This window comes from Brachyhypopomus gauderio, chromosome 9 (genome assembly GCF_052324685.1).
Source record: "Brachyhypopomus gauderio isolate BG-103 chromosome 9, BGAUD_0.2, whole genome shotgun sequence".
Lineage (NCBI taxonomy): Eukaryota > Metazoa > Chordata > Actinopteri > Gymnotiformes > Hypopomidae > Brachyhypopomus > Brachyhypopomus gauderio.
Genome location: NC_135219.1, coordinates 23,723,043 through 23,748,057, shown reverse-complemented (window position 1 = coordinate 23,748,057; position 25,015 = coordinate 23,723,043). Strand labels below are relative to the sequence as shown.

At 44.6% G+C, this 25,015-nt stretch overlaps 1 protein-coding gene across 8 annotated transcripts in view; it reads right to left on the bottom strand.

Annotated features, from left to right (window-relative positions):
* col12a1b (collagen, type XII, alpha 1b) overlaps positions 1 to 25,015 on the bottom strand; it is a 74,126-nt gene that overhangs the window by 21,284 nt on the left and 27,827 nt on the right. For 7 of the 8 annotated variants that reach the window (XM_077018053.1, XM_077018055.1, XM_077018054.1 and 4 more), the window contains 35 exons: positions 24,567 to 24,716; positions 24,255 to 24,374; positions 23,966 to 24,130; positions 21,894 to 22,040; positions 21,186 to 21,328; positions 20,420 to 20,549; positions 18,922 to 19,067; positions 18,241 to 18,370; positions 17,912 to 18,048; positions 17,207 to 17,336; positions 16,736 to 16,875; positions 16,463 to 16,595; positions 14,914 to 14,934; positions 14,279 to 14,418; positions 11,288 to 11,417; positions 10,970 to 11,109; positions 10,733 to 10,862; positions 10,371 to 10,510; positions 9,501 to 9,630; positions 9,230 to 9,369; positions 8,667 to 8,796; positions 8,403 to 8,542; positions 8,068 to 8,197; positions 7,818 to 7,957; positions 7,441 to 7,573; positions 7,210 to 7,349; positions 6,825 to 6,954; positions 6,525 to 6,664; positions 6,092 to 6,221; positions 5,009 to 5,151; positions 2,602 to 2,731; positions 2,023 to 2,165; positions 1,253 to 1,382; positions 374 to 493; positions 143 to 289 (listed from right to left, as the gene is read on the bottom strand). In XM_077018053.1, the coding sequence (XP_076874168.1) occupies positions 143 to 289; positions 374 to 493; positions 1,253 to 1,382; positions 2,023 to 2,165; positions 2,602 to 2,731; positions 5,009 to 5,151; positions 6,092 to 6,221; positions 6,525 to 6,664; positions 6,825 to 6,954; positions 7,210 to 7,349; positions 7,441 to 7,573; positions 7,818 to 7,957; positions 8,068 to 8,197; positions 8,403 to 8,542; positions 8,667 to 8,796; positions 9,230 to 9,369; positions 9,501 to 9,630; positions 10,371 to 10,510; positions 10,733 to 10,862; positions 10,970 to 11,109; positions 11,288 to 11,417; positions 14,279 to 14,418; positions 14,914 to 14,934; positions 16,463 to 16,595; positions 16,736 to 16,875; positions 17,207 to 17,336; positions 17,912 to 18,048; positions 18,241 to 18,370; positions 18,922 to 19,067; positions 20,420 to 20,549; positions 21,186 to 21,328; positions 21,894 to 22,040; positions 23,966 to 24,130; positions 24,255 to 24,374; positions 24,567 to 24,716 (4,668 nt within the window). The remainder of the gene's footprint in view (positions 1 to 142; positions 290 to 373; positions 494 to 1,252; positions 1,383 to 2,022; positions 2,166 to 2,601; positions 2,732 to 5,008; positions 5,152 to 6,091; positions 6,222 to 6,524; positions 6,665 to 6,824; positions 6,955 to 7,209; positions 7,350 to 7,440; positions 7,574 to 7,817; positions 7,958 to 8,067; positions 8,198 to 8,402; positions 8,543 to 8,666; positions 8,797 to 9,229; positions 9,370 to 9,500; positions 9,631 to 10,370; positions 10,511 to 10,732; positions 10,863 to 10,969; positions 11,110 to 11,287; positions 11,418 to 14,278; positions 14,419 to 14,913; positions 14,935 to 16,462; positions 16,596 to 16,735; positions 16,876 to 17,206; positions 17,337 to 17,911; positions 18,049 to 18,240; positions 18,371 to 18,921; positions 19,068 to 20,419; positions 20,550 to 21,185; positions 21,329 to 21,893; positions 22,041 to 23,965; positions 24,131 to 24,254; positions 24,375 to 24,566; positions 24,717 to 25,015) is intronic. The other variant, XM_077018051.1, reaches the window with a different exon arrangement.

Sequence of the window (25,015 nt, the reverse complement as noted above, 5' to 3'; positions counted from 1 at the left end):
GCTACGAACGTTTCAGGAAACCCACCCCTGCATGGTTTTGGAAGCATGTATTTGTTGATGCAATGGCAACAACCAACCTGCATTAGTTCCTTATTTGCGCTTTTATATAACATAGTTTGATACATAAGGAAGAATCACGTACGTGTTGTTCCTTGGCCCGTGAGAGCCCCGCTCACTCCGGCATCGTACTGAGCGAACACTTTCACGTCATAAGTCGTGCCGGGGAAGAGGTTGTGAAGAGTGTACGAAGTGACGTCACCGACAAATATTTCCAAGGACTCGTCCTTGTCTAAGCGGAGGAAGTCAACAAACATTAGTTACGGTCTTGGCTAAGCGCAGAAGCAGGTTGAACTTTGTAGGTAGCCGTACGCACCCGTGGGTTGGTAGACCAGTTTGTAGCCCATCACTGGAGCGGGAGCGGGGTCCCAGGAGACCCGGAAACGGGTGTACCACTCATCAGAGACCCGCAGGTTCTGAGGGGCCAGCAGCCCAACTGTTTGGACCAATCAGACAGCGGACAACGTGTTAGCATCAAATCCACACTGCCAGTTCCATCCACCAAGAGAATGCTAATGCACAAGTAATTTCAGAGCACCACAGCAAATCGTATTGGCGCGGCACAGCTTGGGCAGCTACTGATTGGCTTCCATGATTTTCTTGCCCCAAGTTTACGCTGTCAGACTGAGAAATAGGCATGTTTACATTGGGTTTATTTTTCCTGTGTTAGTGGGTAGCTGCAGAAACAGGTCTTCTGGAGGCTAGCCCATGCTAACTGCCAGGTGCAGTGTTATTACATGCCAAAATATATATGAGAGAAAACTTAGTCTGAATAATGCATAACTGTCATGGAGCAGCTTGTGTCCCTTCAATAGTCAATTGCAAAATCCCTGTAAGAATGTGTAAACTGTAAACAGGGTCAAATATCCATGCTCACATACTCACATTCCAAAAAAAAAAAACTGATTTCATTCAAGTAGGCCGGGATACTGTGATGTGGGTAATTTATTTTAGTGTGAAAAATGTCTATTGTTGAATTGTATGAGAGTAAAATACAACATCTATTGTTTGTGAGTCAGTGTTGGTCACTAATCATCTATATTGTGTATACAACATCATAGACATGTCTCGTTTGTGGTGCATTTAAACTCCTTCTACAACTATCAAAATCATTATTTCGATATCCAAAAGCATTAAAACATAATCATTAATGTGTGTGTGTGTGTGTGTGTGTGTGTGTGTGTGTTTCACTTACGTGTTTTCCCATTTCCAACCAGACTCCCGCCTTTTCCATCTGCGTAGATGGCCTGCACCGTGATGTTGTAAGGAGTGTCAGGGAAGAGGTTTTGGAGGATAGCGTTGTTTCTGTTTCCAGGAACAGCAGTCTGCGAAAAAACCAGCAGACATATGGATCTGTATTTCATGGATCACCGGCCGGCTTTAGGATTACAAGACAGAACAACTCCGTCAAGTAGATCTCAGAGGTACAGGGCCTCCTACTCGAGGGCCACTCAGAGCGCGAGGCTTCGGTGAGGGAAGGAGGAAACTATTAGAGAGTGACGCCCATCCCAAGGGCTCCCACACTTTAACCCCAGTAATGATTTCCCTCAACAGTCACGGCAAAAGAATCAGTTCGTTTCCCCTCTTTCACCAAAGTGCATAACAGGTGCTGGCAGAGCAGGGCGGACATGACCACAGCTGCTCAGATCACCCAGTCAGGGGGTTTCTCTCCCACTCACTGCTGTTACTTGCAATTATTCTGATGTCAGTTATACAGATAATTTAACATATTAATCATAACAATGTAAAAATCCACTAATGTCAAAATCCAGATGAACACTACTAATGTCTTTTAATGTCAGTTAATGTCTGTTAATGTCAGTTTAAAATATCCTCCCAAGGAAATTTCTAGAATATGAACTGAAAAGTCTACAGTAGAGACTCTGATGATATATAATATGTGATGTAACAAACTCAGTCACAAGTGCTACAGTGTCTGGTGATGTATTGTATGTGAATGCTCACAAACTCAGTGATGGGGTCTCCAGTCATGGGGGCGTATGCAATCTTATACTGCTGCACCGGGCCTTCTGCGTGGTCCCATCCAATGCTGAGAGTGCTTGTGGTGGCATCAAACACACGTAGGTTCCTGGGTCCAGCGCGCGGTACTGAAACATCCATCCCCACCCCCCCCCCATTAGTGCTCCATAAATGTCATCTCAGACACGCACATGTCATCTCAGACACGCACATGTCATCTCAGACACGCACATGTCATCTCAGACATGCACATGTCATCTCAGACACGCACATGTCATCTCAGACACGCACATGTCATCTCAGACACACACGTCATCTCAGACACGCACATGTCATCTCAGACACGCACATGTCATCTCAGACTTTCACATGTCATCTCAGACACGCACATGTCATCTCAGACTTTCACATGTCATCTCAGACACGCACATGTCATCTCAGACACGCACATGTCATCTCAGATATGATAACATCGCTGACTGCACTCTGCTTTGCTGTATGGCGGCTTGAGTGCAGGTGTTCGTGTTTGTATAAAACAAGTGCAACAATAAATATTTTGCTCACATGTTTTCCCGTTTCCTTTGATGGGCGGACCATCTCCATCAGCGTACACAGCCAAGACGCTCACGGAGTACGGTGTGTCGGGGATGAGCTGGTCCAAGAAGGCATTGTTGGTGTTGCCCGGCACCAAAACCTAAATACAGAACCAACGTCCAGATAACACGGCGACGAGCACATTTTAGTGTGACACTGCATTCACAAAATCAGTTCTGTATCCTTCACTAATCTGGCAACACACATATACATAATGACATCACTATTAATCCCTGTTTAGATTAGTGTAGTATGATAACATAGTCCAATAGACGTGTAATGCAAACAAAGGCCCTCAGGGGTTAAATGCTAAATAAATACTTTTTGTCCTTTGCGCAACTGCTTAGAGCAGTGGTTCCCAAAGTGGGGGGCGCGCCCCCTAGGTGGGGCGCGGAGCTATTGCAGGGGGGGCGCGGAGCTTGAAAGTAAAACGTGCACATGTGTCAATATTAGGGATGCACCGATTCCGATATTAATATCTGAAAAAATTCTATATCGGGTATCAGTGACAATGTGACCGATCCATTAAAACAGATCTATTCAGTCTAATTCTATGCTTGTAACGCTTTTCGGAGTTACACTCCGACACGGACAGAAAACTTGGACAGTTAACAGGCGAGTGAAACACGAAGCAGAGAAGAGGTGAATCACTCACTCGTACTCGCGCTGGTGCTATTCCACTTAGTCCGTTTATGTGCTGGTTGACCAAAATAAACCTGGGCTCCATCATTACTTGACTGTTCATACATGAACTGGTGAGTTGTCCAAAGCTCATTGAATGCGTTACTTACAGTACACATATTTCTGGCCGTTACATGCTTTGTGCTCTGCGTGATGTCAACGCTAGCAAACTAGCCGCATAGGTATTGCTGTTTCTCTTATTTCATCTCCTTATTTATTTAAAATGATATTTAGAATTCTTGAACCATTTCAAAGGTTTCTTGCAGTTTATTTTTTTCATGTTTGACCAAAGTTGTGAACTTATTGTTTTTGTCTGTTTCAGGTTCTTTGATATTTTACATTCAATGTTATATTCATAATTGCCCTGACTGAACAAATGCAAGTTGTGCTTTTTTTTACATGTTTTTATGTGTGTTTAAGTGTGCTATACTGGTGCAGAGTTTTCAATAAACTTGTAATTCAGTATGTCTGTTTAAAAAAAAAATGTTTTAAGTCGATTCAGCACTGTTTTATCAGATCGGTATCGGATCAGTATCGGCCGATACCAAGCCTCAGATAGATATGAATGGGTATCGGAAGTGAAAAACGTGAATCGGTGCATCCCTAGGGGGGGGGGGGGGGGCACAAAAATATTCTCATCTACTAAATGGGGGCACGGCAGAAAAAGTTTGGGAACCACTGGCTTAGAGCATGCTGCGGACAAGATGGCTGCCTTCTGCGACAGGGCAGACGGAGGCTTCACCCTCCTGACCTCCACCTGTCTGCACACAGACTACTACTGCGGAGTCCGAGGGCCTGTTTGTGCCTTTCAACTCATTATGTCACTGGGACTGCAGGTGTGTGAGACCAGCGCACACTTTAGATAACCTCTGCAATAAGCACGCATGGCCGAGTGTGCATGAGGCATACAGGTGCAGTGATACAGGTGCAGTGATCACTCATTTAGGAGGAAACTACGTGCGTGTGTGTTCACAGTTCATAAGCGACATTATGGACACGAAGGGCCATGCAACAGAATGATGGAAGAACTAAGATTACTCTACTGTCGGCCAGAGGAGGATGGGCTCCCCCCCCTGAGTCTTGGTTCCTCTCAAGGTTTCTTCCTCATGCAAAAACTAGGGAGTTTTTCCTTGCCACTGTCGCCTTTGGCTTGCTCACTGGGGGCTAGGACTCGGCACTTGTAAAGCTGCTTTGTGACAACAACTGTTGTAGAAAGCGTTATATAAATAAAATTTAATTTGAATAAAATAAAATTTGATTTGATTTGATTTGACTAGCATTTTACCTAAAAATATTTGTTTTGCACAAACCTGCAAAGCCTTAAAAGCTTTGTTAAAGCTCAGAACTCCATCAAAGAACATCTCAGTCATAAATCCAACCTCCATGTCAGCAAAAACTTGGTCACATGTTTAAAGTTCATTAACGTATTTTACAGATGTACTTGGGACATGTTTTTCTGACATATTCCACAAGTGCTCTTCAGGAAAAAGATCCATCCATATTCCAAGATCCATCCACAGATTGACAAGATGGTAAAACCCGAAATGAATGCAATTACAGAACATTTGTGAGATTAAAGTGCCCTAAGAGAATATACACTTATATAACCCATATGTGATTTCTGTATGATCTCACATTCGAACAAGGTATCAAAAATCCGTGTGTGCATGTGTGAGACAAACGCAGAGTGACTCACAGACTCTGAAGGCCGGCCTCCACTGACAGGTGCGTAGATGACCCGATACTGCTGCACCTGACCCGAGGCGGGCTCCCACCGCACGTTCAGGCTGTTGGTGGTGGGGTTGTACACCTGGATGTTCTTTGGTGGGGTACGTGGGACTGCAGGATGAAGCACATAACAGAGAGTGAGTTACCCCCCCCACAGACATCACTCACTCCGTGGGAATGAGCTACGAGTGAGTGAGCTCTGAGCTAGAGGCGGAGGAAACATTTTGGCCCGGCGAGCGTGGGTTGGCCCGCATCACGCTGGAGGCAGCTCGGTAAAGCTGGGGAGAAAACGCTGAGCTAGGCACCAGACACAAGCGCGGCGGGGTTTCTTTATTTAAAGGCGCGGCCGCTGGAAACCCACCGAGGCTGGGGTCGAGTCAGGCAGCGTGCTGAAACCAAACGCACCCTTAAAACGGAAGCAGATGTAGACTTTAATAGCTTCGCACAAAACTGCAAAACCTCAAAAGCTTAATTGCTAGAGAGATCGTCCCAGTATCTCTGGAGTGCTCGTGTCCCCGATACGCACGAGTGCGAAAGAAAGCCTTCGTGCACTGGGGCATTGAGCTGAAGTTAAGCACAGTGCCGATTGGTTGGAATTTCACGTGCTGTGTCGTGTAGGCCGAGAATTCCACCGAATTCCGCTCGGATTGCGAACGGCTCAGCATGGGAGAGTTTTGGCATGGCGTCCCGTACATTAGGACATAATGTGCACATAAATCACCAGGTTGTATGTAATCATCGGGTTGCACGCATGAATACCCAGACCTCAGCAGGCCCGTAGAGAGGACCCAGCAGCCACTCGGCACCATACGCCCCGTAGCGTCAGCACTCTGTTCTGATTACGCTGAACGGAGGATCTGCTAAGTAACAGCGGCATGAAGACAGGGATCAAAGCTAGGGAGCAGCCACTAAATAAGCTTCCAACCCGTCCACGTGTTGACTTCCTGACCGACTATGATGACTATGCATCTTCTTCTGAAGGCATCAAAAGCTGGTACATATGGAGCCTCATCATTGTATCAGACATGCAGGTGGAGGTGAGGCCACTCACGCGTCTTGCCCTTCTCGGACTGGCGGAGACCCTCCCCCTCAGGGTACACGGGAGCCACGGTTACGGTGTAAAGTGTGTTTGACAGCAGGTTCCTCAGAACAGTGCTGGTGGTGCCTCCAGACACTTGCTCCTGTGGAGACACGAGTGAGGAACTGAACAAGGGCACATACTCATGAACGAGAGGCTCTGAGCCGAGAATAATCATACCAGTATTATCGTTGTTGTTGTTGTTGTGTTTAGTCCTTTTGGACAGTTCAAACATAAAACGCCTCATTAATTCACTCAATTAAAAAAGGCAAAATATGGAACATGAAAACAAGGAACATTAAAAACTTTCTAAAAAGTAATTTGGATGTCAGTCACTCTAAGGCGTTAGCCACTGAATGCTAACTCCACACTCCTGAGAGGGCGGGGAGACGTTCTGGTATCATACCATATCTTCAGCCCCTCCTGAAGCAGGAACATAGAAAAGTCGGTACTGCCGCACGTTTCCCTCAGCGGGTTCCCAGCGGACACGGAGGGAACTGGTGGTGGGGTCGGTCACCTGGAGGTTCTTCACTCCACCCAAAGGCACTGCCAAACACAAGGCAGCCAAGCATTAACAACACTGGTTCAAGTGAATACTCTCCCATATTTATAAGATTTGAAATGCCTGTAATATCAAATACATTATCAATTATCTGAATAAAGATGTTATTAGCTGGATAATGTAATTATCTGGATTTGTACGCACAAGTCTTTCCATTCTCGGATTGTCTTTTTCCTTCCATGTCTGCGTACACCGGCACCACAGTGACTTTGTACTGAGTATCGGGCTTCAGGTTCCTCAGAATTGTGTTGGTGGACATTCCAGACACTTGATCCTGTATGAAGGTCGTGGCATTATGGTCGTGTCTAATAACTACTTCCTGGTTATCCAACTACAACAGGGGTTATCGAGTTCCACTCCTGGTGACCCTATCATGTTCTGCACATTTTTGTAGAATCTAACAATTCAATGATCCAGTGATCTAGCCCAGCTAATGACCAAGTCCTTCATGGCCTGTCAATGGGTCTAGTTTCATTAGAGAAGGGAAATGAAAATGGCCGTATCTCCAGGCCTGGCTTGGGCTCCATACCATGTTCTCAGGGCCTCCGGCAGCAGGAACGTAGAATACGTTGTACTGGCGCACGTCTCCATCGGCTGGATCCCAGCGGACCTTCAGAGAACTAATGGTGGGATCTGTGACCTGAAGGTTCTTCACTGCACCTAGGGGCCCTGAATGAATCGCACAAATGAGCCAACATTGTGATCCAGGGATAATCCATATAAATCTCTAAAGTAACAGCAGCAACAACAGGCCGCTTACGCGTTTTTCCATTATCGGACTGCCGCTTGCCCTCCACATCTTTGTCGTATATGGGCAGGAGTGTGACCTTGTAGGTAGTGTTGGGATCTAGATTACGCAAGATGGTGGTAGTGGTGCTGCCCGAAACTTGTTCCTGGTTACAAAGAGAAAAAAAGCAATCTCAAACCTTCACATATTATTTACTGTTAACTAATCGTTATAGCTATGGTATAGTTTAAGAATACTTATAGCATACTTTCCTTTAATGGTCCTATTTTTAATTAAAGTACATTTAAAAGCAATTTAACAAGTTTAGCATTAGCATCGGAATGTTATGAGAGAGAGTAAGAGATGCAGTTTTCTTTCATCAGAAGAGCAAGAGGCCATCAGAATCCTACCATTTTCTCCTCCGTTCCTGGCTGTGGTATGTAGAAGACCTTATAGTGGCGGGGGTTTCCGTCAGCATGTTCCCAGACCACGGTCAGCGTGCTAGTGGTGGGGTCAGTTACCTTCAGATTCCGAACTCCACCCAATGGCTCTGTTGAAGAAAACAAAACGGTGTGACCCGATTATACACGGGCATCCAGACAAACACAGAGATTTCATTTGTGACAGGGAAATGCATTCAGCATAAATTGCAAGACTTACTTGTCTTTCCATTTTCTGACAAAGACTTGCCCTCCATCTCGTGGTAGACGGGCACCAAGGTGACGGTGTACTCTGTGTCAGGTTCAAGATTCTTCAGAACAATCTGGGTGGTGCTGCCCGAAACTTGCTCCTGCTCACACACAGTGTGAAACCACACAAACAATCAACAAGCGGCCTGAAGACCAATTACTTTGTTTTTAAAGAAGTGACATTTAAGGAGAGACATGTTAGGAATGGTGACTCTTGTGAGACCAAACACAGACACTAAGAACATGATTCTGCCCTTGCTGTCTGTCTTGCCGGAATGTGAAACCAGCACCCTTGAACTTTCTCACCACATCTTGTTCTCCACCAGCTGCAGGGACGTAGATGACGATATACTCCCTCACGCTGCCTTCAGCCGGTTGCCAGCGGACGTTCAGAGTGCTTATGGTAGGATCTGTAACCTGCAGGTTCCTCACGCTACCCAGAGGTTCTGAAAATCAAACATCAATCTCATAATTTCAAAATAAAAAAAAAGAAACACAGCAGTCATGGGATTGAGATCAAATACATACGAGAGGTTGCTGACCACCATTTTGGATGCTGCTATAACTCACTTGTTTTTCCTTTCTCAGAGAGACTTGGTCCGTCTCCCTCAGCATACACTGGCACCACGGTAACTGTATAACGCGTATCGGGCTTAAGGCTCTTCATGACCAGCGTGGTGGTGCTCTCAGACACTTGCTCCTGTGAAAACACGAAACTGAGGTGAATCTTCTGCTGAGGTGAATCGCTTACGGCGGAAATGGACAATCTATTTACTTGTAGTGATAATTAAGCATTAGCTCTATTCACGTTTTTTTCTACAAAAAATTGCTCATGGGTTGTGCCTGCCAATTCTAGACAGGTTATGGAAAAACTTTTTTTCCCCCCATTCGCCACGTATAAATGATTTATTACTGAATCAAATTTTGCGACTGTATGCTGTTAACACTGCTCACGCTCCTGAGCATGTCAAAGCAACACCGCTTGACTTTCACCTTGAAACTGTACATTTGTCATTCAGTGGGGGCTGTGCCAAGCACTTGCATTACACACCTCAAAAGAACCTCTGACTGTCGACACATGCTGTCAACATTGCAGAGGCTCAGAGGTATGATGGAAGGTTCAAAGTCTGTACCGTGAGCTCAGCTCCCCCGTCGGTGGGCACGTAGATAACTTTGTAGCCCTGAACATTGCCGTCGGCGGCGTCCCACGTTGCCGTAAGCGTGGTGAAGGTGGAGTCAGGGATACGCAGGTTCCTCACACCACCAAGAGGCACTGGAATGAAAAATCAGATATAATGGCTATGAACAAAATAACCCAGTTTCAAAGGCCCAGCCGTCATAAACTCAGGCTTGAATTGCAGGAGAATTGACTGTGATGGGACCATGGCTGGAGGTCAAACTCACAGGTCTTTCCGTTCTCCGACTGGCGTCGGCCTTCAGTCGCTGGGTAGACGGGCACCACCGACACAGTATAATCAGTGTCTGGCTGTAGGTTCCTCAGTACAATAGTGTGTGTATTACTAGGAACTGTTTCCTGTTTGAAACAAAGAAAATTGTTAGTTTGTGTTGTTTGTGTTTTTCTCCATGTCCCAGTCTATACCCTGAACAAAACACTGGCTTCAAGATATTGGTTCCACATGAAGTAGTTGCCTCAACAGTGCCCTTGTATTTATATTACTTCAACAACTCTATGTTGAAATATTAATTTTTAAACTGAACATGTGTCATCTGACATAGTATAGTTCCTCATTCTCTTTTTTCAGTGCATTTCATGAAAGAAAGCATCATGTTGGGGGGACTATGCCAGTAAACACTTTTACTAAGACTTATGAAGTCTGTTGAACAAGACATCAAACACTGATGCATTTGGCTGACTGAGGAGACATATCGCATAGCAACAATGACAAAACAGGAGCCTCCAGTAATCGATTTCCAGAACATGGTGTTTTGGCCTGAAGGAACTCCAGCGCTGAACTGAATTACAATCTTCTGTTCTCCTAATTGCCCTCAGTGGCACCCAATACACTCTCAAAAAGTAAATGAATAAAATTAAAACTGACCATGATGAATAGATATGAACTTCTATACGTGTTATTTCAAGCCAAGCTATCAAAACAAACAATACATGGAGTGGGACTGTTTGGTTGCCTAGATCAACACCTGGTATGTATTCATATTGTTTTTCACATATGGTCCCAAGAGGAACTGTTAAAGGCTGAAATATTTAAACAAACAAATAAAAGCGATGTCAGAGGGAGTTTCAAAGAGCGCCACCATGTCCTCGGTGCCTCCAGCCGCAGGGACGAAGAAGATCTTATACTGGCGCACGGCTCCATCTGCAGGCTCCCACTTGGCCACCAGAGACGTCATGGTGGGATCGGTCACCCTCAGGTTCTTCACTCCGCCCAGGGCCCCTGCACCACACAACCACAAAGTTTGGTTTCACTGTTTTGCCACTGGAACGGTAAAAGAAGCTTCGTCTCTCAATTCCTGACAAACGAGTTATACACCACGAAGACCGCAATGCAAGTTACTGCAGTGTCATCTGCACTTTAAATCCACTATGTCAGTTTGAAAATCAAAATGACACTGGCCAGCCACCTTTAAACAGAGAGAGCAAAAAAGAGAAAACTCACTCGTCTTTCCGTTTTCTGTCATTCTCTTGCCATCACCCTCATCATACACGGGGTACACCGTAACAGCGTACAGCGTGTCCGACTGTAGGTTCCTCAGAACCGTGTTGGTGGTTGTTCCTGACACCTGCTCCTGTTTAGCCAGTGTGCAAATAACGTCAGTCAGCCTTAATCTCAGTCCAAATAAGTCAGCACACTCTTTTAGAAGCGCCGAGAGGCCCGTACTCCTACCGATCCTACCATGCTCTCGGGCCCGCCAGCTGCAGGGACATACACCACTTTATACTCCTTCACTTTCCCCTCAGCTGGCTCCCAGCGGACGTTCAGAGTCGTCATGGTCGGATTCAACACCTGAAGGTTTCGCACTCCACCCAGTGGTTCTGTGAGGATGCAATCACTGGTGCTTAAGCAATGGCGCGCTCATTGTTTAACGTCTGAAATTACATCCCACCTCTGACATCATTTGGATTCAAAGGACAGCCAAGAGTCTGATATTTAAGAGGAGAGTCTCTTTAACTCCAGCCTACACCTTGGGAGGTTTCTTTCGTAAGCACTTACTTGTTTTTCCTTGGCCAGAGATGTCTTTGCTCTCTCCGCTGCGGTAGACTGCAGCTACAGTGATAGAATATGGAGTGTCGGGCGTTAGCTTCTGAAGGACAACACTGTTCTTCTTACCCCCAACCTGGGTCTGTTTGGAAAAGATGTCAGCAGTCAGGCACTTTTGTTTGTTTTGAACAAACAAGTCTCTCGACGTTTAACGGTGGTACGGGCTTTCAAATGAGCCGCTAGCTGATGAATAAGACCACTTCGAATGCTAATCCTTTAGTCGTGCCTCTGGACTGAGTTCAAAATATCAACCTCATCCTCACAGTGTTACTCAAACAGTACAATATCTTGGATCTTTTATCAGTTCTGACTTTTATTAACACAGTGTGTATAAAGCATGGCTCAACAGAAGAGCTGGGGAATCCTGTTAAACTCACAGCTGATATTCTACACTCTCAACCCACTCTGTCAGCCCGTTACACCGAGCCTCCTGAGCCATAAAGAAACAGGTAGAAAGGTTCCCCAAAGGTGAATACATCATCCCTACATTTCTAGTGTAAATAATTCTGCCTGCTTAGACAGCTTCAAAGACAATGAAATCACATCACATCATGTCACTGTGCTTATAGAACAGAAGAGAAACTGCCTCAGGATAACTGTGGACTAATCCCAGCTTTACAAGTCCTCTTGCATTCCAGACACCTTCACAGTTTGGATGAGACTTGAAAATGCAGAATGTGCATTTTATCCTTCATATCCATCCTACCTCAAGGCGACACACCGTCGTTATCAGCTCCAGAAAAGCGGATTAAAATTTCAGTGATGGAAGTCAGTCAACTGAGTGGATTGATGCTAACCGAGCTGCATTCATGGTTAATTTAAAACCTCATCAGCACTAGCTAAAAACAGGATTCAACATGGATGCACACAATAAGATTTGTTGGAACTTGAAATTACCATTTAAGCTATGTAGACTATTAACGTATTTTAGAAAGTAGCACAGCAATATTATTAACATTTGATTTGTAAATGGCCAAAGTAGTTGGTTCATTTTTTAAATGCATTTATACAAGGAGTTTTCATAATTGCCTCTCCCCTGGCTTCATGGTATCCATGGTGACACTTTGCAAGGCACCGCATTGTTCTGGTTCTGTTCTTGTTTCTGCCCCTCGTTTCTCTACCCTGATTTGTATCACCTGTTTCTCATTTCTTTGATTGCCTTGTGTATATATTCCCTGCGTTTGCTTCTTCTTTGCTGGTCACTGCACTAAGCCTGTGTGTAAGTTCTTTGCCTTCATGTTAGGTCTCTGTGTTCAGTGTGTGTCCTCTGTGCCTGTGTCCTGTTAGTTTTCTACTCTGGTTTTCCCATGTTTAGTTCTTTATGTTTTGTTTCCTGACTTCATATTTTCCGGTTTTCGGTCGTCCTCTGTATCCTACAGCTTTTCGACAACCTACATCCTTCTAGTTCTTGATTTGACCTCCATATAAGTTGTTCTCATCATACACGCCCTGCCTACAGTTGCTCTGCATTAAGAGAGATTCGATTGTGTTTCATAATAGCACATCATATACAATTTTTACAGACCTTTTTGAATTGGTAAGAAAGTTAAATGTTCACTTGACATTAATCAAACTTGAAAACTGTAACTGTGTTTTGAAACATGTATACTGGGGTCAGTGATAGGTGTGCTTAACATTAGTGTAGTTTTGTTGGGTACTGTATTGGTTATTTATTGTACTGTAGGTTTGAAGTATTCTAAAATTTTAATGACCGTAATTGAAAAACTCTCAGTATTAATGCTTGTTAATATGAAAGTTTAGGATATTAATAAACTGCGTTCTGTTGAAACCTTTCACAAACACAATGAAAAAAAGCAAAACAGTTCCATGAAGTGATCCAGAAAGTGGTCACAACAGAATATGACACATACTCACACATACACTCTCTCTCTCTCTCTCTCTCTCTCTCTCTCTCTCTCTCTCTCTCTCTCTCTCTCTCACACACACACACACACACAGTAATGTCCGATACACATCCTCTGACTTAACAAACATGGAGTATGATCTAAGTATCAAATGAATGATGTGAGGGGAGACTAATCGTATGCCATCTTTCCCTGTGCCAGAACAGTGTGCATCACTGCCATTCATTCAGCAGTGTGTCACTAACATGTTCCTCCAGCTGTATTAAAGCCACATCAGGGACACGTTTACATTTGCCATCGAGGATGCATCCTTTGACCATTTAATCCTTTACAGGCTGAGATTCCTCTGTGGTTCACCAACGTCCACAGCCTAGAAGTTGTAGTGATCTGGGCAGCAGGTGGTCTGGGGCTGGAAACGGGTCAGAAGGTGGAACAGCTGAGAACAACCCCATGAGGGTCGTGAATCTCAGACCGAGACACCTCACCACTATCTATCTGTCTGCTAGCTAGGAAACTGGTACGCAAAGAGGCAGATGAATTCTGCTATTCTGAATGAGACAGTCAAGTGCTGTTTTACTATTAAAAGGTTTGTATGAAAGTTACAGTCAAAGGGCTAGTATAGAGCAGGCCCATGCTGATTTCTGATTAACCATACTCCAGGGGGAATAACTGGTTTTCCTTTAGCTACATGAATATTTTAAATGGAGTTGAAACAAATAAGTGCCTAAATAAGGGAATTGTTGATAGGCACTTAACAACTCTTGAGCAATTGGTCCGATCGTGATCATGATCTATGCTATTTAACACAAATTGCTCATTCAAAATGCTTTGTGGTGTTTTTCTGCAGAGGATTTTGAGGGGTACAGAAAACACCTCATGGGTGAGATGAGTCAGTGCCTAAAGATTAGCTGTTCCTATTGGTCTTACATCTTTCCAGAACATTTCCTACTGTAATTAATAACACAAGGCCCAAGAAAACTAATGTGGAAAGTTCTAGTGTGTATAGTCAGGTCTATTACCTCCTAGTTGTAAAGGTATGTGCAGCACACAGAGGGCGATCGGGTGCAATCGGACTTACAGACAGACTTTTTCCACCCGCCACTGGCTGGAAGTTGATCTTGTAGTTCTGGACCGGTCCTGGGGCATGGTCCCATTTGACGGTGAGGGTGGTGGTGGTCGCATTGAATACCTGCAGGTTCTGAGGAGGTCCAGTGGGAGCTGGTAGTAGACACAAGCTCCAGTTAGCCAAAGCACTTCATACTGAAACATCAATTGGTTGGGTTGACTTTTGGCAGCAGGCATTATTAATCAACCCCTGAAGCTGAATGGAAGCACATGGATGGTGGTGATGAAGACAACGTGAACACAGCTGTGAAGGTTATAAACGCACATGCACACGTAATGACATGAGGGCTAACGACACCGACAAATGGAGTGACAGTGATGACTTCGGTCAGAAATGACATGACATAATGACTTTCATGACAAACGACATTAATGAAGAATGGTGGATGGAGAAGTGGTGGATGAATCTGGTGGAACACTGGCTACAGTAACATGATCACATTTCACCAGCATTTGCAGCACTGAATTCAGGAGTGCACATGCAACTTCTTCCTTAGAAAGTGTGGTTTCATCCACACTTTCATACCCATCATTAGCATTACCATTAGATGTATTAAAACATTTTTCTAATTGTTTGAAACAACATACCAGGCGTAAGGATCTCTGACACTAGAAAAAGATGTTAAGAGAACAATATGTTATTTAAATTTGATTCATGAATAGCTATTTTGAATGTGATGTAAGGTATGCTACCATTCAAAGGGTTGTTGTATTTTATTTAACACCCATTTAATTTAATGTTAAACAAATGTGTGTTTAATAGATGCAAAATATTAACTTATTTTTATATGCTTAATTTATTTTTGCTCTGGTTTTAAATTATTGAACTGAATTATATGTGTATTTGTATGTTTATCTCTGTGTATTTTTTGTCTTTGTGTGTGTGTGCATGCGTCCGTGTGCATGTGTGTGCACGTGTGTGTGTGTGTGCGTGCGTGCATCCGTGTGCGTGTGTGTGCACGTGCGTGTGTGTGTGTGTGTGTGTGTGAGTATGTGTGTGTATGTGCGTGTGCGTGTGTGTATATATGCGTGTGCGCGCACGCGTGTGTGTGTGTGTGCGCGTGTGTGCGTGCTTGTGTGTGTGTGTGCTCGTGCGTGTGTGTGTGTGTGTGTGTGTGCGTGTGTGTGTGCATGTGTTTGTGTGTGTATGTGTGTGTGTGTGCATATGTGTATGTGTATGTGTGCGCATGTGTGTGTTCGTGTATATGTGTGTGTGTGCGTGCGTGTATGTGTATGTGTGCGCATGTGTGTGTGTGTGTGTGTGTGTGTGTGTGTGTATGTGTGTGTGTGTGTGTGTGTGTATGTGTGTGTGTGTGTGTGTGTGTGTGTGTTTATGTGTGTGTATGTGTCAGTGGGGAACCGTCAGGGCCCTCTACGCCCTCTCAGAGGGCCTAAAATATTCTTAAAGCATTATATATATAATTATCCAATTTCATTTTATCTACTTACAGTTTGACATTCGACATCTAAACAATTACAAAAATATAAGCAAATAAAATATTCACCCGTGTCTATTCAATCTGTGTTGGAAGGTGAGGGGTTGAGTGGAAGCCTGTGAGCCTGTGTCTCCCCCTATCAGGACTGTGATGCCCGCTGTTCGTTTACAGAGGGCCTGGCAGTTATAATTCAGCGCAATACCAGTTTCAAATGACAGCAAAATTGACCAATCATATCTTCTCTCTTAGTGGGCGGGCTTAACTGTATGATAATTTCCGCCCGCTGTGGCGACGCTAGCTGTCGTTAGCACCATCGCTAGCTAGTTTCGATTCATCCCTTTGACGTCCTCGTGCGCGTTGTTTACATATTCCGCTTCCGAGAACCACGGAGCTGTGAACCTTATTTTGTTTGGAAACTTATTTTGCTTAAGATGTTATCTAGTACAGATATTATTGTTTATTGCGTTTTTAAAGCTGTACTGTCGTCTCAGTTTTTCTTTATTTAGTTTATTAAGAAAGGAAAAAAATAATTTCGGGGGGGGGGGGGGGGGGGGGGGGGGTAGCGGGCCCAGGTTTAAAGGTCACGGTTCGCTACTGGTATGTGTGTGTGTGTATGTTTATGTGTGTGTGTGTGTGTGTGTGTGTGTGTGTGTGTGTGTGTGTGTGTGTGTGTGTGTGTGTGTGTGTGTGTGTGGTCTCACATGTGCGCTGGCTGCCCATCAGATCTTCACTCTCACTCTCATCAGGGTAGATGGCCGTGACTGTGACATCATACAGTGTGTCTGGATCCAGCTCTGTCAGAACTTGACTTGTGTCTTCACTGCTCAAAATAGCCTTGAGAAGCACACAGACATTCAGAAACATGCTCAACAATTATACACAATATATACCAGTGGACAAGATTCACACTGCCAATCTCAGATCAGAGTCTAGATATGATAAAATAACATGACCGTGCAACTCGTTAAACGTACAGTTTTGTAGTCGTTTTCCCCTTTTTTCGTCCACCCGATGCGATACAGGGCCACGTCAGGGGCTCCGTGTTCCCATGTGGCTCTGAATGAGGTTTGAGTCACCTCAGAGAATCTCAGGTTCTTTGGAGCTGGTACAACATCTGCATGTGCGGACAAAGGACATAGTGACAAACGTGGTGACAGCCGTGCAGTTGTGACCCAGCTCGTCAGCAAACCACACAAACCACGGCATGTGTTTGGCAGGCTTGGCCTGTTTGGGGTATTTGTGTGAGCTGGTCTATTTGTGAGGAAGTGATTTGTGTGACAGGGAGAAGAAGAAAAAACAACAAGTGTCTCCCACACAGAGAGTAAAAGTTATAATGACGGGAACGACAGACCGTCTGACGTCTCACCGTTGTCTATAAAATTTTTCGATATTTTTGAATCAGCCGAACAATAAAAACAGGCACAACAAACATGTTGTAGACCCACCTGTAATGGCGCTGTTAATCATGTTGCTTCCTGGACCTTCATCATACACAGGAGTGACGTGAACGTTATATTCAGTTTGAGATCGGAGGCTGGTCAGAACCAGGGTCGTGACGTCACCAACCACTTCAGCCTGTTCATTCAACATCAACACAAATTGCACACATGTCCAAATACTTATGCACCATGTACCTGCTCCTCCCAGCTGCACACATGTCCAAATACTTAGGCACCATGTACCTGCTCCTCCCAGCTGCACACGTTAGAATGGCGGCTCTGTGTGGTGCTGGCACGTGATAAATGAGTTGATGTCAGAAGTAGCGCCAGTTTATTTGTCCTCTAATCCCACATGGTAATCCCTCCTCTAATCCCACATGGTAATCCCTCCTCTAATCCCACATGGTAATCCCTCCTCAACATACAGCCCATATCCTTCTCAATCTGCACATGGCTTGGCTGGAGGAAAACCACCTTTTTCCAACCATGAGAATATTTATGAGTGCTGACAGTCCTAACAAGACTCTCGCAGTGCTCTTCAAGGTCAGTTCTGTTAATCTGTAAGCAATGGAGCTCCAAATTTATGCAAAGGGAAACTCGTGTGGCGTGTGAGCTAACACCTGTTCCTGGTTATATATGAATACATAAATATATAAATGTTTTCCTGCAGGCTTTGAGAAAGAATGGAAAACGAGTTCTGGTGCTAAATACCTCCTTTGGCTCTCCGTCTTCGGGTGTGTAGGTGATAATGTACTTCCGGACCTTTCCTGGAGCCGCGTCCCATTTCAGACGCATGGAGCTGTGGTTCACGTCAGAGATCTTTAACTTCCCAGCAGGAGGCAGGGGCACTTGGGCCAGAAGAGAAGGGAAAACAGAAAAAAAGGAGAAACAGAGAGAAGGAGAGATGTTGAGGCAGGTGGAGGGAATATGGGTAAAAAGGGAGGAGAGGGATGTGTAGCATCTGCAGGACACGCTCGGACCTGGTCAAGGCACAAGCAGAAGTTCTGAAGTGTGTGTGAAGGATGCGGAGGTAGACGTACAAGTGACTCCCTGGTCCACGAGGGGTTCGCTGGCCGCCTCTCCATGTAGGGCAAACAGTGAGAGTTTGTAGGCGGTATCAGGGACCAGCTGCTGCAGCTGCACGTCACTCGCATCGGCCGCAAAACGCATCTGCAGGGAGGGAGGGAGGCCGGACGTTAGTGGGAAAGTAACACAACCAGACAGCAGTCAGACAGGCGTGTTTCTCAGCACCTGGTCCAAAGTGTAAACCCACACACCCGGTTGTTTCCTAAGGTATGTGTTCTCGGCACTGACTGACCTCACTTTAGGGGCTATCTCTGGCAGTATGAACACAGGCCACAGAAGAAGAAGAATAAGAAGAAGAGAGAGAGAGAGGGGGAAAAAAACACGAAGCATCTGTTCAAATTCTATTTGGTTCATATCATCGCAATGACTTCAGGGGGGAAACAGGCCTCACGCAGCCAACATGATCTAATCCTTACCATTACCTTCTGGTGTCCAGAAAGTCTGCTTTTCGTAGACCTTGCCTGAACAGCGCTGTAATAGCGCTAGCTTCCTGCTTTCCTATGAACGCTGCATTTTTAGGCATCTGGAGGGAGAAAGGGTCTGTAGGCCTGGCCTACACTCGCACGAGGCCTCGTGAAGGAGACAGTTGAGCACTAGGACCCTGGGGAATGAAGGAGGAGTGGGTGAGCACCCACCTCTTTATCCGCGGTGGGTACAGTGGCGTTGATGGCGCTGTATCGTAGCCTGTAGCCGCTGGCACCGGGCACCACCACCCATCTCACCCTCATGCTGGTCAAAGCCTCGTCGTAGACATTCATGCTCTTCACGCCAGGCAGGGGCACTGTGGAGGACAGGATGGGTGGAGGTGGCTAACGTTAGTGGCTGGTGTAGCAATGGACCAGACCAGACTCCTCTATGAAGTTGTACTAATACAACAGAACTTGAAAAACAGTAGCCAGGAGGATCTCTACGTATCACATATGAAACATTAAAGATTGAGAAGAAAAATCTGATTTCACTTTGCTTACAGTGATTTATTTTAATAAAAAATTTGAATATCTAATACAATAATATTTACCTAGCATTTAACTTCCTTCAAGACATTAGACACATTTGCTACAAGTTGACTAGACAAAGGTTGGCTGATTCTCACACTACCACGGCCATTATTCAGGCATCGGAAAGACGAATGTTCCAAGAGTAGATAAAACGAGAGATAAGGGAACCCCAAAGGTTAGTCATAGACAAGCTACTCCAGGATCTATATTCTTAGAGTCTGTGTGACGAGTCTGGGGACTGCAGATTAACAGTCAAAGGGAGGTTGACCCTGCAGGCCACACGATCCCACGATCACATGATCCCATGATCCCATGAGATTCTGCCCAGACGTGGATGGTTAATCCACCCATCCACCTCTCCATTACCAGCAGCACCCACACAGGAGAGCTGGGTGTGAGCTTACCATGACAACAAACCATCCATGTAGACGAGACAAGTTCATTTTTACAGCACAGGAAAGGATGCTGTGATGTTCAACGTACAACACAACCGTTAGGCCGCTCATAAAGCGGGAGCAAACAAGAAAATGTTTGCTGTGATTTATATCACGAATTAGCCAAGTTTGCTTTATCAGCTGGTAACCAGACTGAAGTTACAATGCTGGGTTGAATCCCCGGATAAAGATGAGTGTATTTTTCACTCAGTGATTTTCCAGATAGATGTTGCATTTGTGAGTTACAGCAATGGAGTTAAAGTTACAATGTACCAAGAGAACCTCTATGTCTCTGTCACTTTAAGATTAGCTGAGGGTTTCTTGTGAGAAAAAAATCTGTGTGAGTGAAATGATGTATGCCTAAACAACTCTAGTATTTATCCAGAGTTAGCAACTAAACAAAACGAAAAACGAACCACTTCAGCATCTCAGTTTATTTAATCATTAAGCATTTCGTTAAAGTATTTTTTCCCCGCATTATTCAGAAGAGTGAGTAATAGCATCTGGTTAGCGACCACCCTCACGCTCCCTCGCCATCCAAAGCAACAGCTGCCAGTCAGGATCTATGGAACTCTGGAGCAGAGGAAGTGACCTCAGAGTTGAGTTTGTGTAACCAAGAGCGGGATGAGGAGGGGAGACCGGGGGTGGTGTTGGACAAACAAGAGGGGGGGGTCAGTGGGGTAAACATGTGCAGAGCTTACAGGTCGTTTCTGTGCCTTTGAGGGGCTCACTGCTCTCCTCCCCGATCACAGAGAAGACGTTCACCACATACTCTGTGAGAGGACTCAGGTTCTCCAGAACAATGGTGTTCACCTCACCATCCTCAAACACCTAGGCAAAAACACAAAGTAAAAGTTTTTTTTTTCTTTTGGTGAACCTAGAGGTCCATTTAGGTAATGAAATAGCGGAAAAACACTAATGGGGTTGATGGTTAAGGCTGATGGATAAGGCTGTTCAGGAAATTACCCTGAAATTACCCTGAAAGAATTGTGGGATCCCTGTGATGATCTAAATTAAGACAATGATTAAATGCTTCCACTAAATCAAGTCTGGGAAGACGTCATTTGAAATTTGATACCCTGACTGGTTTGGGCTCTCATTGCTGAGTTTACATGTATGGATTTAGACATATTATATAATTCCACTGTATGAAGCCAGTTGTGTAAGGGAAGAAATGTAACATGTAATTTTATCCAAGCCTGGAAACCTGACTTTATAATGAGAAGGAAAGATCTAATGGACATATGGAAAAGGGCTATAGTTGAAGGGGGAAAGGCGGTTCTAACATGAATGTAGAGAAGATGTGCACAATTAACATATCTCATTTTCTCTACATACCGTTGGCATCAATTGGTTAACATAAAATCTTAAAGATGATATTAAACGAGTGTACATGGTTGACGAGCACACGTGAGAGTGTTGGACGTGAGCTGCCGTGTCATGCCAGTGCTAGCTGGGAGCTCTCACCACTTTCTTCTCTCCTCCGGCGACTGGGACGTATTCGATGCGGAACCTCTCTACAGGCTCATCGGGAGGCATCCATGTGGCCCGGAAGGAGTGGTGGGTGACCTCCGACGTCTCCAGGTCAGTGGGTGTACCTGGGCCTCCACCTGGTCCCGTGAGCAATGTCAAAAAAGTGATGGAAGAGTCAAATAGCATTCAAACCAGAACACACGTGAGCGGCAGGTCTGTCCATGGCATTATTAGCCTCTCAGAAAAGTTAGGCATATATTACAAGCTTCCCCTGAAAGCTCTTTTACTGTGGTAAACCACTGCTATCTGAGCTGAACCAATGGTCTCTAACATAGAGTTATGACATTGCTATGCTTTGAGAAAAACCTATTTCAAAAACAAATTGGCACTGAAGCTCGAGGGTAACATCCACAATGGCTGGCAAGCATTTGAGAAGTTCAGCTCCGCCAAACCATGTTGCTCTGGTTAATAATTGAGGCCCCCTCTTCTCAACTTACGGGCCATAATCCTGCAGTAAAAGATTATTCCCAGCTTCTGCTCAAGTATTATAATTCAGTCATTGTTCGTCATTCCAAAGCCATCTCACAATATCAGTATTAATAAGCTGTGACATTCTGAAAACAGCCCAGTCTCAAAGCACATGTTTATAGCAGTGTTGTTTTTATTTTGTTTAGTATGTTTCTGTGTGAGCGAAGAGGTTACCCGGTCCTTTGACGCTGTTACAGAGATTGTTGGAGAGGTCGTCCACAACGTCCAGTAGGAAGGAGAAGTCATTGACGTTGTACATGTGGATATCATCTGGGTCGGTGGCAATGGACCGCAACTCATTCTCATCAGCGTTTTTCACACCTAGACATCAGTACACATAAATATTAGCACCAGTGAATTTTGACCTGCTTTTCTTATTTTTAATAACTGAGGATGTTCCCTTCAGAAAACATGAATCAAAGTTCTCAGTAACAGCAGTAAAGGAGAAATGCATAGTAGTGTCACTGGTAGTATCACTAGTAGTGTCACTGGTATTATCACTAGTAGTATCACTGGTAGTGTCACTAGTAGTGTCACTGGTATTATCACTAGTAGTATCACTGGTAGTGTCACTGGTAGTATCACTGGTAGTATCACTAGTAGTGTCACTGGCAGTATCACTGGTAGTATCACTAGTAGTGTCACTGGTATTATCACTAGTAGTATCACTGGTAGTGTCACTAGTAGTGTCACTGGTATTATCACTAGTAGTATCACTGGTAGTGTCACTGGTAGTATCACTGGTAGTATCACTAGTAGTGTCACTGGTATTATCACTAGTAGTATCACTGGTAGTGTCACTAGTAGTGTCACTGGTAGTATCACTAGTAGTGTCACTGGTAGTATCACTAGTAGTATCACTGGTAGTGTCACTGGTAGTATCACTAGTAGTGTCACTGGTAGTATCACTAGTAGTATCACTGGTAGTGTCACTGGTAGTGTCACTGGTATTATCACTAGTAGTATCACTGGTAGTGTCACTAGTAGTATCACTAGTAGTGTCACTGGTAGTGTCACTGGTATTATCACTAGTAGTATCACTGGTAGTATCACTGGTAGTGTCACTAGTAGTATCACTAGTAGTATCACTAGTAGTGTCACTGGTAGTATCACTGGTAGTATCACTGGTAGTGTCACTGGTAGTATCACTAGTAGTGTCACTGGTATTATCACTAGTAGTATCACTGGTAGTGTCACTAGTAGTGTCACTGGTATTATCACTAGTAGTATCACTGGTAGTGTCACTGGTAGTATCACTGGTAGTATCACTAGTAGTGTCACTGGCAGTATCACTGGTAGTATCACTAGTAGTGTCACTGGTATTATCACTAGTAGTATCACTGGTAGTGTCACTAGTAGTGTCACTGGTATTATCACTAGTAGTATCACTGGTAGTGTCACTGGTAGTATCACTGGTAGTATCACTAGTAGTGTCACTGGTATTATCACTAGTAGTATCACTGGTAGTGTCACTAGTAGTGTCACTGGTAGTATCACTAGTAGTGTCACTGGTAGTATCACTAGTAGTATCACTGGTAGTGTCACTGGTAGTATCACTAGTAGTGTCACTGGTAGTATCACTAGTAGTATCACTGGTAGTGTCACTGGTAGTGTCACTGGTATTATCACTAGTAGTATCACTGGTAGTGTCACTAGTAGTATCACTAGTAGTGTCACTGGTAGTGTCACTGGTATTATCACTAGTAGTATCACTGGTAGTATCACTGGTAGTGTCACTAGTAGTATCACTAGTAGTATCACTAGTAGTGTCACTGGTAGTATCACTGGTAGTATCACTGGTAGTGTCACTGGTAGTATCACTAGTAGTGTCACTGGTATTAACACTAGTAGCATCACTGGTAGTATCACTAGTAGTGTCACTGGTAGTATCACTAGTAGTATCACTGGTAGTGTCACTAGTAGTGTCACTAGTAGTATCACTAGTAGTGTCACTGGTAGTGTCACTGGTATTATCACTAGTAGTATCACTGGTAGTATCACTGGTAGTGTCACTAGTAGTATCACTAGTAGTATCACTAGTAGTATCACTGGTAGTATCACTGGTAGTATCACTAGCAGTATCACTAGTAGTATCACTAGTAGTATCACTGGTAGTATCACTGGTAGTATCACTGGTAGTGTCACTAGTAGTATCACTAGTAGTATCACTGGTAGTATCACTGGTAGTATCACTAGTAGTATCACTAGCAGTATCACATGCATGAAACTGGAGCATCATCACCCACCGATGGCGTAGAGCTCGATCCCCTCGTCCCGCAGGCTCTGGGAGCTGAAGATAATCTCATCCTGTGACTTGCCATCAGTGATGAGGACGCCGATCTTACGAGAGTCGGGCCGGAGGCCTACGTTTGGTTTGAAGTTGTTCTGCAGGATGTACTTCAAGGCCATACCTATCACGGAACAGGACAAGAAGGAAAGATCTCCAGCCATCTAAATTCGTGAGGAATGTCCTTAGAGGAAGGACTGAGTGCTTCACACATCAAGCACCGATGGTTCAAAAGCAAACTGTGGTACCTGTCATGGTGTTCCCGCCTTTGTAAGGCAGGTTGGCTACGGCATCTAAGAGAGACTGGCGGGTTCTGTGGGCGTTAAGATGCCACTCGGTCTTGGGGTCTCCACTGTACTGAGCCAGACCTGAGAAAAATCAGATTTCATTGCTTCACATGTTTATGCAAAACTATGCTACAAATTCCAGCTAATAACTCAATATGGGGCCCAGACTTGGGCTCACATCTGGAGACCAAACGTGTTATGCATTTTCCATAAATCTATAGATTTACCATCTCTAAAAAAGCTCAGAATGTTCCAGACGTGCGGGAGCCTTACCGATCTGAACCTTGTCGGGGCCGATGTCAAAGACGCCAACCATCCGAGCAATGAATGCCCGAATGGTTTTGAAGTTCACGCGGCCAATGCTCCAGGAGCCGTCTACCAGGAGGATGATATCAGCCCTGGCTGAAGTCTTACACTTAACATCTGTTGAGGATTGAGGACACCAGTCACACAGAGACAAGAGCCAAGAGTGGCCTCAGATGAGGCCATCACACGACCTTCGAGGAAGAAACGAGTTCAACGGGAAGATGAATGGGAAGGAGCTCAGCAGGAAGACCAATAAGAAAGAGGGAAAGAGGGATAGAGAGAAAGAGAGAAAGAGAGCAACGTTGGCAACACAAACACCACTGCAACCACAACCTCAACTCATCAAGACACTTAAACACATCACACTTCACACAGATGATTTGTGGTTTTTTATTTCTTTTCTTGGAAAAAAGACA